This window comes from Panthera onca, chromosome B1 (genome assembly GCF_046562875.1).
Source record: "Panthera onca isolate mPanOnc1 chromosome B1, mPanOnc1 haplotype 2, whole genome shotgun sequence".
In the NCBI taxonomy this organism is placed as follows: Eukaryota; Metazoa; Chordata; class Mammalia; order Carnivora; family Felidae; genus Panthera; species Panthera onca.
Window position 1 is genome coordinate 9649161 of NC_138342.1, and position 19010 is coordinate 9668170.

The following is a 19010-nucleotide window of genomic DNA, read 5'->3' on the forward strand; positions in this document are numbered from 1 at the left end:
CTGGGCCACTTACTGCCCCAGAAGCGGGAGACCACTGTGCTGCCCCCTCCCCAGCCCGGGGAAGTCTGGGGAAAATCTGCCAACCTCTTTGCTTTGTCTCTTTCAGTGACATTTTCAGATATTTCAGTGATGTGCGGTGAAGACTGTTGTTTTCATTGTGGCACTTTCCTCCCTTCAGACACCAGCAAGAGCCCCCAGCAGGAGGCAGAGCCAGTAGACTAGCCAAGTGCTACATACCAGGCTTTACCCACCCCGCCCTCCACACCTCAAATCCTGGAGAAAAACGTGTGCATCTTCATTTTATTTTCCATTGAGATGCACTCCTTCAGGCTAAGCGGAAAAGACTAAAATTTAAAAAAAATAAACAAGAATCTAAGATCCTGTATAGAGCTATATTAAATATACATGTAAGAAGAAGAAAAGAAAGTATTACCTGTGGTTACGTGTGTGGGTAATGAGACTCGCTTGTTCAACAACTACCTCTTGAGTGTCGAGTAGGTGCCAAGGAGAGTTCGGGCACTGAGGGTAGAGCCGTGAACACCACGGACAAACCTGTCTGCCTTTATGGGAGTCAGTGGAGAGAGAGAATCCCAAGCCGGTTCTGCACTGTAAGAGCAAACCAGGTAAGACACAGTCTGTCAGACACCTTGCACCATGATGAAAAAGGGAGCAAGGAAGCAGAAATGGGGAAAAGGCAAGGCTCAGAAGGGTGGAGGTGAAGGTGGTTTGAAACGGCGTTCACCCATAGAGAACTTCACTGACAAGATAACATTTGAGCATAGACCCACAAAGGTGAGGGAGCAGCCCAAGCCCCGTGGAGAACCTGAAGCTCCTCCCTCTGGGGGGCTCAGGCCTCTCTCCTTCGAATCCTTAAGAATCACTCCTGTCTTCCAAGTACCGCCACCAACCAAGATTTCATTGAGCTCCACTTCAAGGAATTCACATTAACAAAATAATATCTTGGATTGTTTTGTTTTGGTTTCTTAGCATTCTGAAGATAATAGTATGTTACAATACTAAATATCCTCTCTTAAATCAAACAGCCACTGCCCAGAAATTCCATCAGACTCGGTCCCCAAATAACCGCTTTATTGAGGTAACGCTTACAGCACGTGGTATTCTTCCCAAGCCCACTTCGGGCTTTGGGCTTTTCAAAAACTCTGAATTTTCACACTCCCTCTCACGCACAGACATCTTTGCATATACAAACGCTTTTTAATAGCAGTCACGGAACAGCCAGAAAAATACACTGCAGGTAGTTCACACAGAAAGGGAAATCGGTTCTAACGAAACCACAAGGAGACCTGAAGAAGAGAGAGCCAGGGACGGCTTCCACCAGCCCCCTGCTTCACTACTAACTTCGAAAGGAGCCAAAGTTGAAGGAGTCAAAGAATGACCACTGATGAAAACCACAGGCAGCAAAGGGTTAACTCCAGGATAACACCTGGAAGCCACCACAAAGCCCCCCACTTGCCCAAACCCACCCCTCACTGCTGCCAGAGAAGCAATGATACTGATTTGGCCTCTATTCCCCCTTGTAAGTCACCCCTTGGGGCCCGTTGTCGATAATGAAATCCGAGCTGGAGGCTTGCTGAAAGGAATTCTGGGAAGGGTCATTCCCAGGCTCCAGGCCCTGTGATTTAGGGAGGAGCATGAAATCTTCACCCCAGGTGGGAGATGGTGGCTCTCACATTGACAAGACACTCTTCTGCACAGTCAACTCGCCGTGCTCTTCAACTGACAAATGTGACTCGTGTAATATCCTTACCCCAGCATCTCAGCCCTGGGCAAGCATGCGGATAGGCTCAGGTGAACATCTCTAGCATAGTACTAGAGCTTTATTTCCTATGTCTCTGGAGCCTCACAGGTGACCTGAGGGAAGGTAGCAGGTAGAATTCTGGGAGAATACTCCCTGTGGCAGAACTTAGCTCCCTTGGGACGTAGTCGGCGGAGGGTTATTGATCCAGCAGGATGGCCCCTGAGACAAGAGAGCTGACCAGGACTCCCTCCTGTCCCCGACTCCTTGCACCTCCGGCACCCCCACCCCCGTCCCACTTGACTTCCCACACGGAAAGCCCTAGAGTTTAATAGCCCCTCAATACACCCTGATAGGCCATCAGAGCGAGCCTCAGGGGAACACTAACACAAATTCTCTAATGTACACCTACATTCCCTCTGTTCCTCATCAGCACCACACTTTGTCTAATTTCCATTCTCCTGGGTAGGTGTTCTCTATCAATCCAGGGGAGGATGACTCCCCTCTTTAGAACGGCCCCAAATATTACTTCTTTTAATTCCCCCAAGAAAGGAAGACCAAACAAGTTGAACGTTCATGGGATTCTGTAAAGGTTTTGAGCCCGCGGTACAGCGCTTAGTTGGGTGGGCTCCCAGGCCCCGAGGCTGAGGGAAGCAAGGTTGCGCAGTGAGATCTCCGGGGATTAGGATGCTCCTGGGTCCTGATGGACGAGAACTGTGTAGCCCCTCCAGGGATGACAGTCACAGGCGGTCAGGCTGTGACAAAATCACATGGTGTGCAAATTACATCTTACAGAGAGCAGAACTGTTTTATTTATTCCATGTAAATTGGCAGGGACCCTACCTGTAGACTGCACAGAGGAAGCCAAGCCAGACACAAAATGTCTCCGAATAAGAAACTGAAATCGCAAACACATTTACATCGCAGCGTGAGAACTCAAAGCACACCTGTGTGGATGAAGCAAAACATGTGTTCCTGGATAAAAATAAAACATCCTATCTCCTTAAGTTAGACCAGGAGAGTGTTTAGGAGGAGGTCCATAATATGGCCTTTGCTCTTAGAAATGCCTACAGTTTTTCAACTTTTCGATCACAGACCCTTTGAAAATCTGGCGAATGGCAGCCTATGCTCCATGTGTACTACCGGCCCCCTCCTTCTGCCCTCTGTGTGGACCTCTCCCCACATATGGCTCTAGAAGTAAGACTGTCAATATCAGTGTGTGCAACCCCAGGGTGATCAGCCAGAGGAGCTCAAGGCCCTAGCCCCAGGGATGGTGAAGGCTGGTCTATGTGACCCATGCTGGGGACTAACAGTCACTCTCTTACCATCCGGAAGTACTAAGCTGGGAGGGGTGAGTGTGGAGTTGTTGATGGCTTTTTTTTGTCCACCAAGGAGAGAGAACATCAAATCAGAAATGAAGTGACAGGCGAGTTTAGTTGAGAGGTGGAAAAGAGAAACAGAATAACCATATTCAGCCATTCTGGAAGCTATTAGTGCCCTGGGTATAAGCCCATGAAAAATAAGCCAATAAATTACCTTTATGCTCAAGGTTTCTGTCTTATACAACCAAGAGAGTCCAGGATAAACAGATCCTCTCCCTAAAGAAAACACACAAACCTACCCGTGCGTAAAATAATTCATATAATATCAGTGGAATTTGGAAGTCCTTCCAAAGACCCTAGGTAAAGAGCCCTGCCCAGCCCGTTTTCTAGATGGTCTTAGAATAGAGCTGATTTTACCATCAAAACCTTCTTCCTAGGCATCAAGTTTCTGTGACATGTTAAAATGTTAGACCCTGGAAAGGTAAATACCACGAGTCATTACTAGTCAGTAACAACCATTTACAAACAGTTTGAGGATAATAACTATGATTCAGAACTACCCGCATAGGCTTATTTGGCCACAGATGATGGACAAGTGACACTTGGCTCTAAGGATTTGAGTTCAAGCAAGTTATTTTCCCCATTTGAGCGGTTTCCCTATTTATATAATGAAAAGTTTGGACGTGTGTCCAAAGGTCCTTTCACTAACGGATCTGTTAAATTAACCACAAGTGCTTCTTCCATCTTTGATTATAATGCCATTTAAAGCCATGTGAAAAAAAGGAAATATTTCTTCAATGAGCCCAGCACTTTGCCTTCCCCGTCCGTGAGTCCCAATGTTATACAGCCTAGCTCTGGGTTCTTCTCCACTGGGGTTGTTTATTGAAAGAGTATACAGAAGAGCCTAGCAGAATAATAAATGCATCCCATTAACCTTTAATGGCTGTTCTTTTAGTTATTCCAGGAAGACTCTAAACTCAATTAAATTCTCTAGGTTCCTCAATCTCCCCAGGAGGATTCAGAAATGAATATGTTAGTAGGGGTGTGTGTGTGTGTGTGTGTGTGTGTGTGTGTGTGTATACTTAAGAACAGAGCAAAACATTTTAAGATACAATGCCCAAGTATTCTCAGTGAAGGAATAAAATTTAGACCTTGCAACTTGAAACATGGAAGTACGTTTTTGTTAGAATCATCTCCAGGGAAAACGAGTGAATGAATAACTGTAGCTGAAATATAGTGTCTTTCTCCTCAAAAGAATATACCAGAAAACAGCCACTCTGGAAAACAGTATGGAGGTTCCTCAGAAAATTAAAAATAGAACTACCTTATGACCCAGAAATTGTGCTACTAGGTATTTATCCAAAGGATATAAAAATGCTGATTCAAAGAGGCACATGCACCCCAATGTTGATAGCAGCACTATCAACAATAGCCAAATTATGGAAAGAGCCCAAATGCCCATCGACTGATGAATGATAAAGAAGATTGAGAAGATTGGTGTGTGTGTGTGTGTGTGTGTGTGTGTGTGTGTGTGTGTGTGTATAATGGAATATTACCCAGTGATCAAAAAGAATGAAATCTTGCCATCTACAACAGCATAGATGGAACTAGAGTATATTCTGCTAAGTGAAATAAGTCAGTCAGAGAAAGACAAATACCATATGATTTCACTCATATGTGGAATTTAAGAAACAAAACAGATGAACACAGGAGAAAAGAAGGAAAGATAAAATACGATAAAAACAGAGAGGGAGGCAAACCATAAGAGACTCTTCAATACAATACAGAGAACAAACTAAGGGTTGCTGGAGGGGCGGTGGGTAGGGGGATGTGCTACATACGTGATGGACATGTTGAGATGAGCACTGGGTGTTACATGCAAGTAGAACCATTGGGTTCTACTCCCGAAACCAAGACTACACTGTATGTTAAGTAACTTGAACTTGAATTAATTAATTAATTAATTAAGAAGAATAATACACTGGGATCCTAGTCTGAGCCTCATCTGTGCCCACCCTGAGGTTTATTCACAGCTGGCAATGATGGAGGCATAGTGGGGTCCCAACGGGGTATATTTTAATAAGGAAGAGAGATAAGACTGTCCTGGAAGAGCAAAGCTTGCCCTCAAGAGAGTGAGCTCCTGGACACAAGTGTGGTGAGAGAGCAACTTGTCTGCATCTGTGGGGTGGGTCTGGGTAGAGCTCCTGTTGTCAGGTAGACAGAGAGCCAGAAGGTCCTGTACACAGGGCTCGGGCTGGATTTGCAGTAAGGGGGTTGCCATAGAAAAGCAAATCTGAGAAGAATGGGACAGCTTCAGGGCAGGGTACCTGCGAACACTGATGCCAAGAGCACCAAGTGGACGTGGTGTGTTTGAGGCCAGTTCCAGCAGCCTTGAGCAGGTACTAGTAGGTATCAGCAGCCCTGGGGCCAGCGTCGACGAGCAATGCCCAGAAGATGGATGGCTCCAGAAATCAAGAGTGGCAGAGGAATAAAACTGAAGCCATACAACGCTGACAGGGCAAGTTCCTGGAGGACTGAAGATGTAGTCGCTTCTTGGGCTTCTCTGAAGACTTGGAGGGGTACTCAGAGGCTGGAGTTCCTTCTCACTCCACTCTCACATCCCCCCACCCCTGGCCGTAAGGCCGACTTGCTTTGTTTTTTTTAACATTCCATGGCGTTTTCTTCAGAGAGCCACCCTATCTATTTTCCCTCAAGACAGCATGGGCAGCAGAAGTGCCAGTAAGGTAAGCCAAATGGAGCTTTGCCCAACAGTGGTCAAAAGATAATTAGAACATGGAAAACTTGGGTTGGGTTCTACCATTTCAGGCCCTCTGCCCAAGTCGACATTATAGAGTCAATAGACCAGCTGCCAGATTTCCAACTCTCCTCTCTCTGGATTCCTTAGTTCTAAAACAATGCTATGCCATTTGCACGGATATCTTCTCGCTGAAATGCCCAGTGATTGCCAAGGTGACAACAGGAGACTGGAATATTCCAGACACAAACAGTTGTAAACGAAACTTTAAAACCTTGACCTAAAATGAGGGAAGGGTGGGCAGGCCCATTTACTGGCGAGTGAGGACTCTGAACGTGACACTTATCACTGTTCCCTGATCTGTTATGCAAGTATTCCATACCGTATGCAACTTGACAACAAAAAATAAACAACTCGGTTAAAAAAAATAAAAAGAGGCAAAAGACCTTCGTTGACATTTCTCCAAAGATCTGCAAATGGGCAATAAGTGCATGAAAAGATACCCCAAGTGACTCATCTTTAGGGAAACAGACATCAAAACCGGAATGAGACGCACTTGGCAAGAGACGAATGGATAAACAAAATAGGATATATACATACAATTGCGTGGACACATAGTACACATACTCTGGCACGTACTATAACATGGATGAGCCCTGAAGACATCACCCAAATTGAAAGAATATAGGTGCAAAAGGACAGATACTGCACGATTCCACTGACATGATGTGCCAAGAGTAGTCACGTTCATTGCAACAGACAGTGGGATGGTACAGAATGGTGGTCGCCAGAGGCGAGGAAGAAGGGACAGGAAGAACCCTGTTTAATGGGAACAGAGTTTCCCTTTGGAAAACTGGAGAAGTTCTGGAGACTGACAGTATCGATGGTTGAACAACGACGTGAATGTACTTAATGCCACTGAACCGTGCCCTTAAAAATGATTAAAATGCGGGGGGGGGGGGGGGAGCACCTGGGTGGCTCAGTCCGTGAAGCGCCTGACTCTTTGTTTCGGCTCAGGTCATGATGGTCATGCGACGGGTCATGCCCCACGCTGGGCTCTGCGCTGGGCACGGCGTCTGCTCGCGATGCTCTCTGTCTCTCCCTCTGCCCCTCTCCCTCACTCATGCATGCGCTCTGTCTCTCTCAAAATAAATCAACTTTAAAAGGTTATTTAAAATGGCAAGTGTTATGTTATATATACTTAACCACATTTTTTTTTTTTTTTTTTAAAGAACGTGTGCTTCCCATGCGTGTCTGAACAATGATCGTGTGTCGAGGTGGAGAGCCTTTGGTTTGTGCTGGCCCCACACCATGTGTGAACATAGATGTCCTGTCACAAAACATGCCTTGAATCACCTGGATGAATCAAGTTTACCTCCAAAGGCTCCCGCGGGCAGACAGGAGTAAGTGGATTCACAAGATCCTGTACAATCCAGGCTACTACCATGAGGCAGAGCACGGGAAGGGACAAAGAGAGGCATGGAGCCTATTCCAAGGGCTCCCGGGTGTCCTCGGGCAGCTTCTCAGCCGGCTCAACGGCATCTGGACGACTCCAGGCTTCATTTATGCAGCACATGCGGTTTACAGAAAGGAGAAGCGGCAGCGAGAAAAACCACACCACTCCATATGCATACGAAGCCCTTGTTTAGAGAGGCTCAAAAGGGAAGTTCTTAGTCTATAATATCTCTTCCCTGAAATTCCTTCCGGGCCTCCTCCGACCTCAGCACCATATAGAGACATCAAGTGTTTATCCAAATCGCCCCCTGCTTCCTGTGGCTTCTCAGTCCCCCGGCCCTCTGACCGTCCTGGCTTCCCTCGGACGCCCAGAGCCGATTTCCTAGCTTGCCTCTTGCTTGCCCAATCTCTTGTTCGTTTTCACATTTATTTTTACTTCACCTGTGCGCCCAAAAGATTGGTGAAGCACATATACATACGCAAGTTAGCAAAGTAGACATAATCAGGACTGTGGAAGGAGAACGAAAATGCTTAAACTCTAAAAAACATAGCTGCTGCAGCTTCACCTCAGAGATGCACTGTCACATTAGCTATCTCTGTCAAAATGAAAAAGCCTAGAAGTTTCTAAGCGCAACAAAGCTTTTGAGGGTAGTGAAGTCCTGCCATTTCTTACCTTATAAATGGGACCCTGAGTGACACGGTCTTGTTCCAACTTCCCCTGCTTGCCTATTGGAGGTTTACCTGAGTGACACCACAAGACTATTTGCTCTTGGGTTCTATCCTCTTTGCAGTGGCCAACTTGGGGAGGAACGGGTCTCCCAGTTACAAACTTTTCTATGACCTGCTTCTCGTCAGGTACTGTGGTGAAGCCAGTGAGGAGCCATTGTGTCCTCTTGCACCAGGAAGTCCTTCCTCCCTGTAGGCAACTCTAGTCTCCATGTCAACATATCTGACTACCTAACTCCTTGCCCATGACTCCTCCCATTACAGGGTCTAAGCAATTGAAAAATGGATGGAAGAGCCACGTGGGACAAATTGTCCAACAAGATTGACGACGGATCGGTGAGAGCAACTGGATTATGCTACATCCCTATCCCCTCCGCCTTGATTTGAAGAGAATAGTGGTCAACCTCTCACCCACCCTGGGTAAGACAAGAAAGTGAGCCTGGAAACTCATCTCTTTTGTCTACTACATGCCAGGAGATAGGCTAGAAACCTGAGATAAACCCACAGAGGAAGAGAAGAAGAGAAAAGGACAGGCAAGCAAGGAAGTATGCTCAAACAATGACCTTTCATATAGCAAACCCACCAATTACTAATTTAGGATAGCAGCCTATTTAAAAAATAATAATAATTACATTGAGTCAAGTAGCAGACTTCTGGACAGACCTGCTTGGCTATTAATTTCTGTTTCCCAATATGGCAGACATTGTTGGTTGGTGGACACAATTGTCATTTCCAACTGCTGCCTCCTTATTCAAGCTTTCTATATTGTTCTAAAAGCTAAAACTTGATCTTCCAGCCTGTCTTGTACTCAGGATGGCCTTGTGACAGTTCATATCTGGGCAGTGGGAGGTAGGAAATAGCCCCTTTGGAAGGTGTCTGTGGTAGGCAGAATAATGGCCCCCAAAGTTGCTCATGTCCTAATCATTGGAACATGTGAATGTTACCTTCTCTGGCAAAAGGGACTTTGCATATAGGATTAAGGTAGGGATCTTGAGATGGGGAGCTTATTCTGGATTAGCCAGGTAGGTCAAATGTCACCACAAGGGCCTCATAAATGAACAAGGGGGAAGCAGGGAAATCAGAGAAAGAGATGTGACAAGAGCAGAGTCCAAGTGATATGAGGAGAGAAAGACCCAACTGGCTATTCCTGGCTTTGAGGACAGAATGAGACCATAAACCAAGAAATTCAGTGACTGCCTAGAGCCTCCACAGAAGAACACAGCCCTACCGACCCCTCAACCTTAGCCCAGTGAGAATCATTAAGGACTTCTGACCTCCAGAAGTATAAGGTAATAAATTTGTGCTGATTTTAGCCACTGTTGTTTTTTTGTTAAACATGTAATTTGTTACAGCAGCAATTGGAAAGTATACTGAGTCTCTTCCCAAATAAACACGTCACCCTTTTTCTCCTTCCCCTTTCTTGCTGCATAGGATGTGGGTGCGGAGTCTGAAGGGATGGCAGCCATCTTGCAATCTTGCAGCAATACCCATGAGGATGAAGGACCCATTCTCAGGATGGTGGAGCAGAAAGTGTCTGGGTCCCTGATGACCTCACCAAGCCACCAGCCCTGAGCTGCCCATCCCTGAACTTATCATCACAACACAAATAAAATGTGAGTGTGTAAGGCACTAGAGTAGGACTTTGGGCAGCAGTGTGCTGGAACTGACTGAACCAGATCCTGAGAGAGAATCGTTAAATTTTCAGAAACTTAGTGAGCCAGTTAAACTTGAACATTATTAAAAATTAAGTTATAGGGGCTCCTGGGTGACTCAGTCGGTTAAGCGTCCGACTTCGGCTCAGGTCATGATCTCCTGGTTCACGGGTTCGAGCCCTGCATTGGCCTCTGTGCTGACAGTTCAGAGCCTGGAGCCTGCTTCAGATTCTGAGTCTCCCTCTCTCCACCTCTCTCCCACTTGCTCTCTCTCTCTCTCTCTCTTTCAAGAATAAACATTAAAAATAAAGAATCTCATAAAAAATTAAGTTATATAATCTTACACTCAAATACATTGGTTAACGGCAGTAAATACTGAAAACTCATCAATTCCCAAATATTTTACAAATTTTGCTATTATCTACGCTCATGAGGCTATGGACATGTATTGTATCTGAGTGTGGGGATGGCACGTATCTCCCGACACCATACTATACGTGATAGTACACACTCTACCAGGTACTACATATCTTCTCAACTCCACATTGGTTGACATCATAATGGGAGCTTGAAATCAGCCATGGTGGGAGTATTTCCACCATAGAAATGAGCAAAAACTACAAATCAACATTTAATTTTCCCCAGAGTGTCACTTGTTAATCATTTACTGGCTCACCACTGGTTTTGCATTCCACAGCCAAACACATTTCTAATGGATGCATCCCTAATGGTTTTTCATGCTACTTGTAATAAGATAAGGACCTCAAGTTGTCAACTCGAATTACACTTGTAGGAAACTGGGTTCTCCTGGCCTCTCTCTCAAATGACCATTTAGGTACCAGACACTGTGCTAGGAAGATTCTTTTTTACTCTACCTCACATAATCCTTCCTAGATCCCTGAAAGGTAAATATTCTAAACCTATTTCACACACATGAGAAAACCAAAGCTCAGTGGGAAGCAGGGTTTGCCAATGATGTCCAGCCAGTTAGGGGCCAAGATAGGATGTGAACGCCCTTTCATCTGACCCAGAAATCTATACTCATTCTCCAGCAACATAATATGTTTTTAACATAGCACGCACTGAATAAATACTTGGTGAGTTATTGAAACAGATATTAACTACTCCTTCCAAATAGTTAGGGACCCAAGATGCTGAGCTCATGGCTTTCACACCATATGTGCAAGAGACATTGGCACTAAGCTACTTTTCCTGAACATCAAAGAGAGCCCTGAAACTCTTATGGTTAGAAGATTGAGTTTCATGAAAGTATTAAATTTATGTTTTTTCGAACAGCATCACTGGGGGAGAGACCGTGGTTACAACTCTCTCATCTTGAAATAGACACAGAGCAATTTCCTCCATTGCTGGTTGTCAGCCTGGCTCCCAATCATTGCCCCCAGAGCTGGCAGAATTTCAATGACTCTAAAATTAATCTGTGGGGCAGAGAGTTTGCCCAGTGCCTTGAAATTCTGGGAGCTTTGCTGTGGTCAAAAAGTCAGTGCCTAAAATGGCAAGTCAGGAGGTCAAAGGTGAAATCCCAGTTCTTGGCCCAACTGGGGACCTTGGAGAATCCTGAGGATACATTTCTCCCTTGGTTTTATGATGGGAAGCTGCACAAATTATTCTGAACTAGAGTGATCGGCAACTAACACAGAATTTCTAGGTACATACATGGGATATTTAATTAATTTGTTCAACATTTGTTTGAATTCCTAAGGAAGATAGGCATGTGAACAGATAAACAGTGTGATGTATATAGTGAAGAAGACATGCACAGGCTGCTAAGATTGCACAGAACCTGGGGTGACCAAGCCTATGCGATGCGGAGGAGGAGGCCAGGCAAGGCTTTCTGAGATGACGAAGACTGAGGTTAGATTTAAGGAAAAAATGGAGCTGGAGAAACGAAACAGGAATGTAAGGGACTACAGGTAAAGATAGTAATGCCTCTACTAAGGAATTAAGATGGTTAAACTACAAGCAGTTTAGTGTTATAAAGCATAGAGTGTAACATGCAGAGTGGCATTAAAAATAGCTAAAGGGGTAAGGACCAGGATGCCCTTAGATATGCCCAATAGAGTAGGGAACAAGGATATTCCAGGAAAGCACTTGAAGTGTACTCCATACGGAATGGGAAGCCACCAGAAGTTTCAACCAAGGGATGATGTAGCAACAAGGGATATTTGTTATCAGAAACCATCCTGAAGGCCCCCAAGTCCATTAAAAGGTAACTGCAAAAGAATAGGTAGGAGATGAGGGCCAAGGATGGGGCTGTAGTGAAAGGTGAAAAGGGCAGCATATCGATTCAGAAACATTCATTGACAGAGTCACAGGATATAGAGATTGAGTCTAGGATAAGCCCTGAGTTTGCTTGGGCACCTAGCTGGGTGTGATACCAGTAACTAAGCACAGGCATGGGAGCAGATCTGGAGAAGAGAAGAGTTGTAGAATGTGTGTATCATCCAAGTGGATACATCCAGTAACCAATGGACATATGAGTTTCGGAGACCATGCTTTATTCATTTTTTAATCCAACCTAGAGCAAATCCTAGCACATGTGAAGATTTTGACAAGTGTTTGTAAATTGGAAGGATAGAAGCCTGAATAAGGCTTAGGAGAATGGTTCAAGATAGTAACGGAGGTTTGGTTGGGAGAGGTTAGCAACTACTGAAAGTGATTAAAGCTGAGAATGTAAACCACAATTTCTTTATCCATTCATCAGTTGATGGACATTTAGGCTCTTTCCATAATTTGGCTATTGTTGAGAGTGCCGCTATAAACATTGGGGTACAGGTGCCCCTATGCATCAGTACTCCTGTATCCCTTGGATAAATTCCTAGCAGTGCTATTGCTGGGTCATAGGGTAGGTCTATTTTTAATTTTCTGAGGAACCTCCACACTGCTTTCCAGAGCGGCTGCACCAATTTGCATTCCCACCATATGGTTTCACTCTTATGTGGATCCTGAGAAACATAACAGAAACCCATGGGGGAGGGGAAGGAAAAAAAAAAAAAAAAAAGAGGTTAGAGTGGGAGAGAGCCAAAGCATTAGAGACTGTTAAAAACTGAGAACAAACTGAGGGTTGATGGGGGGTGGGAGGGAGGGCAGGGTGGGTGATGGGTATTGAGGAGGGCACCTTTTGGGATGAGCACTGGGTGTTGTATGGAAACCAATTTGACAGTAAATTTCATATATTAAAAAAAAATAAAAATAAAAATAAAGCTGAGAATGAATGAAATGGCAGAGAGGGTCTCTAAAGTGAGAAGATAAGAGAGCCAAGAATGAGATCCTTGGGAGCACCAACATGCAGGAATGGATGAGACATACCAGTACAAGGGGATGGAGACCAAGGCACAGAGAACTTGGAGGGGGACTAAGACAGGGACGTCATGGAAGCCAAGGAAATCAGGTGGAGAAGCAGGGTCCTAAAGATACACCCAGAGAAAAGTCCATAGGGACCATCCAGGGGCCTCTGCAAGAACAATTCCAGTGGAATGGAGGAGACAGAAGTCAGAATACCCTGGGTATTCTTGGGTGAGGAGAGAGATAATAGGTGGGATAATCGGCAGACTCAAGGTCAAGGGGGGATATTTTAGAAAAAAAAAAAAAACAACTTACACATGGTTGGAAGTGTTAATGGGTTGAAAATATGGGAGAGGCTCCTGGGTGTCTCAGTCGGTTAAGAGTCTGACTTCAGCTCAGGTCATGATCCTGCTGCTCCTGGGTTCGAGCCCTGCACCAGGCTCTGTGCTGACAGCTCAGAGCCTGGAGCCTGCTTCTAATTCTGTGTCTCCCTCTCTTTCTGCCCCTGCCCCGCTCATGCTCAAAAATAAATAAACATTAGAAAAAAAAAAAAGATGGGAGAGAGATGGGGTCATCCACCCTCTAAGATGCCATAGAAGGTGCCCAGGCAGGAGACTGGCAACCCAAGTGGACAGAAGAGGTGCTGTGGCTTCATCTGAGACTGTGAGAAGGTAAGGCGAGGCATAGAGATTCCTTTGCAAGAGCAGAGGACAGAAACTGCTCCATTTGCTAGAGCTTAAAAGTTGGGGAATCCCTCCATGTCCAAAAAGGGGGAAAGGGCTATATAATTATATCTACATAAAATAAAACAAAATATCTTATGCTCACATACAGTCATGAAATGATGTGGCCATATTTAAAAAGGAGTTATAAAACGATGCTGAACAAAAAAGATGAACAATTCCTAATTCAAGAGTCACAATTATTTTTATAAGAAACTTCAGAAATATGTCTAAGTTATTAACATCAACCGTGATCATGTTAAGGTATGGAGGTTTTGTGGGTGCCTCTTAGTACCGTGTCTTTGATTTTCTACAAGTTCATTGAATGTATTCTGAAAAAATTTTTAATAATACAATAGGACTTACAACAGGTAAGTTTTTCCATAGGCGATAATTCTCATCCTTCTACATAAATGTATCCAAGAATCAGAGCTCCAGATACCTCTGACCTCTGCTAGAAATCTTTCTCCCATTCTTCAAGTTACACCTGATGGGACCATCACATCTGCCTCATAATTTAGTTCTCACCTTTTCCTTCACTGCCCTTCCTCTGGAGAATCCAAAGACCGCCCCTGCCATGAACACAGGCTTTTCGTTGCTGTGTCCAAAGAACTGCATCCAGACCACAAGAAAGCTTCTGTCCTCACCATGGGACAGATGTGCCAGCCATCCCTAAAGTCAGCCTGTGTTCCATTGGATACTTTGCCAAAGGTCTCACCTAATTCTGCAAACGTAATTGAGACAGGCACCTTATGGGGAGAACCCAGGTACCGGAGTGAGACAGAACTGGGTTAGAATCTCCATGCCCTCTTCTTACTAGGACAAGCTACTTACAAAAACGGACCTTCAGTCTCTACATCTGTAAAATGGGGGTAATGAAACCTACCTCAGTGACTTTGGAGAATTGTTAAAAGCATCACATATGTGTGTATACTTATTATATCTATATATGACAGTATCTGTATCTAAATGTCTATATTTACATTTTACTGACCTAGAATTTCACAGTCTGGGGCTTGCCATTCCATGTGGTCATTTACAAACCATCTGAGACTTTGAGCATGTTACTTAACTACCAGTGACTGAGGACGAGATGGGATAATGGGGGACGTCTCTATGGATGCTGGTGAGGATAGATGTAGTAGAGACCAAATCGATCAGTCTCTTTCAAAAGGTTCCAGAACTTGTCCGTGACCCTGGGGAAAGACGGGACACACGACTCAAGTGTAAAAGGAGCTTGAGACAAAAGTTTAATTTGTTGGGGCGCCTGGGTGACTCAGTCAGTTAAGCACCTGACTTTGGCTCGGTCATGATCTCACGGCTGGTGAGTTTGAGCCCCACATCAGGCTCTGTGCTGACAGCTCAGAGCCTGGAGCCCGCTTCGGATTCTGTGTCTCCCCCTCTTTCTCTGTCCCTCCCCCACTCATGTTCTTTCTCAAAAATACACATTAAAAAAAACAAAGTTAAGTTCGTTGTAATAGAAAAATAAAGGTATATTTCTAATACTCCTGAGTTTGCACACGGAACATTGCATGGTAACTTGGGTGGGAAGACAGAAGTGGACTTAGCTGCTTAGTAGTGTGGAGGAAGGTGGCAAGACAAGCCTATGTTTCCTTCCCGATCTAATATTCTCATTTTACAAAGCACTCAGTGGGAGCCCAGACAGATGAAGCAAATTGTTCGTAATCACAGAGCAAACTAGAATTGAGGTCTTCCAAATCTCAGGCTCACGTTGCCTGCTGAAATAGTTTGTTATGGTTTTACCAAAAGCAACAGAATGGGAACGGGATGCCCTAGGTTGGGCAGAACCAAAGCCCCGAAGCTGAGCCATTTGCCCAAATTGCAGTTGCCTGAAGCAAGAGTCATTAGGAGAAAAGCAAAGCCGACAGTCTCTACAGTTCATCTGACTCCTCAGTTACATCTGAGGACACATAACCAGTGTATCCAAACTGACTGACCCAATAGACTATCATCTATAGAGTATATACTCATGTCACAATTTGCTCAGCAGCATTCATTCCTAAGGCAGGGGCTTGCCAGTGAGAATGTCTGCCAATGTGACAGAATCTCTGCACCTTCAACCCAAGTGACCTTGGATTATTTTCTACCTAAATTACTGTGTGGCTTACGATTACTTTGGCCAAAAGTACATGCCTTGAACTAGCTTAGGTAAGCATGTGAGCTTCTTATATTTTTTTTAATGTTTATTTATTTGAGAAAGAGAGAGAGAGAGCTCAAGCAGGGGAGGGGCAGGGAGGGAGGGAGAGGGAGAGGGAGAGGGAGAGGGAGAGAGAGAGAGAGAGAGAGAGAGAGAGAGAGAGAGAGAGAAAGAATCCCAAGCAGGCTCCACGCTGTCAGCAAAGAGCCCGATATGTGGGGCTCAAACTCACAAACTGTGAGATCACGACCTGAGCCGAAATCAGGAGTCGGATGCTTAACTGACTGAGCCAATACAGGCACCCCAGCATGTGAGTTTCTTATAAGAATGTTTCTGGCTCTCGCTCAAGACCAGACACGTCTTTGGGCTCCAGGATGCATTGGAACTAGGGGTCTGAATGCCATCAAAAACTCTGTCTCCATCTTGCATTTCTAAGGCACTGTTCCTTTCCTCAATTCAGTAATCCTGGAAAAGGAACTCACTGATCTGTTTGGATCAAGAACTCACCCTGAGCTGACCAGCTTGGCTAGAGAGGGTGAGTCACAATTAAATGCCTTCTGCTGTTGTTTAAGGATGAGCTGGGAACAGACAGGCACCAAGTGTTCATTTTAGTATTTATTAAGTGTAGGGCTCTGTACTAGGCTCTGGAAGAGAAGAGCAGCAAGGGAAACAAAACGCTGGCGAGGAAACAGATTCCTCTCTCCAGGAGACTCCCACTTTGGAAGGGAGAGTGACCTAATAGGGCCGAAGCAGTGCCACCACCATGGGGAAATCTCTTCTTGCACAGGGCTTGGATTGGATTCTGAAGTTAGTAAGCAAAGCAAAAAAGGTCTGTGGTCAAATATGACTGCCCTAAGTACCTGAATCGCACCCAACACAACAAGATTCTCGAAGCAGGAGACCCCCAGAACAAAAGTGACTCAGCACAGATCCATACCTCCCACCTCTCGCTCCAGGGTACGTGCTCCCTGAAGGGACCGGCGGGCAAAATCACCCACCATCGCCCACCCTATTGAGAATAGTTCTCTTCTTTTCATGCCATTTTACTGACTGCGTGGAGTTAAAGCTTCAGAAATTCAACACATTTACAACGTGACTCATTAACTTGCCAAAGTCACACCACATTGAACTTGAGAACCAGAATCTGAGCCCAGGGTTGCCTGACTTCTCAGTCCATGATCACTCCCCTACGCGCCGTCTCCCGGAGTTGCCTTTTCCCCATTTTCGAAGCCGTTTAAAGCTGGAGGACCCAACTTGTCCCTCCTGGGAAATGCCTGGCCCTCAGCCCAGAAGCAGCACAGAACTCTGCTCAGGTGAGTCCGTGTGCGCAGTGTCGGGCGGGTGCTGGACTGAGCAGAATCGGAGGGTCATCTGGACAAGCGCAGGGGACAGTGATTCCAGGGCAATGGGCACAGGGACATTCGTTTTCCTTGGTTGTATATGCTACAAAGAGCTGATCGAGGAGATGTTTATAAACGGGGAAGGGAGCTTGCTGTTTTTAACCAATTATAACACGTTGGTTCAGTGACCTGATGGTGCACTTGCATGAACTGTTACTTTACACTTGACTCTTTTTCTTGGATGGTGGGCAGATAAAGAGGCTGCCGGGTTGACACAGGGGAGGCTGGCCATGCCCAGAGCTTCCATTAAGCCATGAAGCATGGACTCTTCAGGCTCTGGTACAGCTTAGAATCCACCCAGGATCGACATTTTGCTCTTTCTACACGGCCATCGAAAACCTTCCACCACCTACCCCTGCCGAGGGCCCCGTGCGTGTCTCAGGTGGGAGGGGCTCTCAGCTCCTATGCCAGTCCCTCTTTCCAGAGCTTTCCTAGCTCCCTGGAACTGTACTTATGTTGGCAGATTCTTTTGGATGTCTACTCAGATAGCCATACTTCCCTTTCCAAAAAGGCACCCCCCATACCAGGAGCTAAAACTTGGTAGAGTTACACCAATGATTCCTAACCCTAGATGTTCATTTTGGAATGCGTGTGCCACACACACACACACACACACACACGCTCACCTGAGTGTACAAAAGGACACGAGCAAAGCCCAATTAAATCAATCTCTAAGGGCATAACCTAGACACCTGAACGTATTTTAAAGACTTCCCAATTCACTCTCTGCCAGAATTGAGAGTCACCGGCCCTAACCATTCCCCCTACCACTGGTCTGGGATGAGCATTTGATAAAATCCTGACCAATGAGAAGTCTTCTGGGAGGTGGGGCTTTGGGGAAATTTTTCATCTTTCTTTAAAGGAGACATGAAGACAAGATGGATCCCCTTTCCTCTTTCTGACCCCTGGGTTTTGCAGTATAAAGACATAAAAGCCTGGAGTTGTTGCAGCCATTTTGGGACCATGAGGTAGCCAGCCTAACCACCAACAGGCTAAGAATGGCAAAGACAAGAAGGAAAGCATCTGGGAACTTGGTGGCATCTTTGAGCAGCTTTGTTCAACAATCCTGGAATCAGCTTACCCTGAGAATACGTGTGGTAAGAGGCGATTAATATTCTTAATTGTCTAAGACACTTGAAGTTAAATGTTCCATTACTTGCAGCCAAAAAGATCTCCACAGACATACCCACTAATGAGCTTCCCCTGCCTACTGCCTGAGCCATTTCTAACAGGCACAGAAGGACATCAGCAGCTGGGCCCCCCCAGACAGTAAGCCTAGTGAGACCCAGTCTTGCTGCCCAAAAGACTAATAACTAACGTGAGCCCCGGGGCGTGTCATTAAATAACTAGTTACCTTGAGAGCTGTTCCAATAATAACCCTGACATTTATTATGCACTTACTTCATGCCAGAAACTGTGCGAAGTGCCTGAAGTATGTCATTTCATTCCATCCTTAAAATTACCCAGTGAGATAAGTATTATCTATGTGTTACACATTAGGCAACTGAGACCCAGAGAAGCTGAGGAATTTGACCAAGTTTGCATAGCTAGAGAGTGGCAGGGGGCAGAATGCCCGCCCCGATCTGTCAGACTCTCGAGACTTTCCTTCTTTCCAGGAGACCATGTTGTTTCATTTCCCTATGACTTATGATGCCCTGTGTGTTCACACATTCGCTGAAGTGCTTAACGACGCGAATAAAAGGCATTCATCATTGTAATCCCTAATGGAGATAACAGAAATATTAGCAAAGGCTGAAGTGA

The 19010-nt window shown here is 45.3% G+C and overlaps 1 protein-coding gene across 1 annotated transcript in view; it reads right to left on the bottom strand.

Moving 5' to 3' along the window:
* Window positions 1-414: 414 nt before the first annotated feature.
* The window catches only part of RAB28 (RAB28, member RAS oncogene family), a 113915-nt gene continuing 95319 nt past the window's right edge, over window positions 415-19010 (bottom strand). The window contains exon 7 of the mRNA XM_081795493.1: window positions 415-606. Coding sequence (XP_081651619.1) covers window positions 430-606 — 177 coding nt within the window. The 3' untranslated portion in view covers window positions 415-429. The remainder of the gene's footprint in view (window positions 607-19010) is intronic.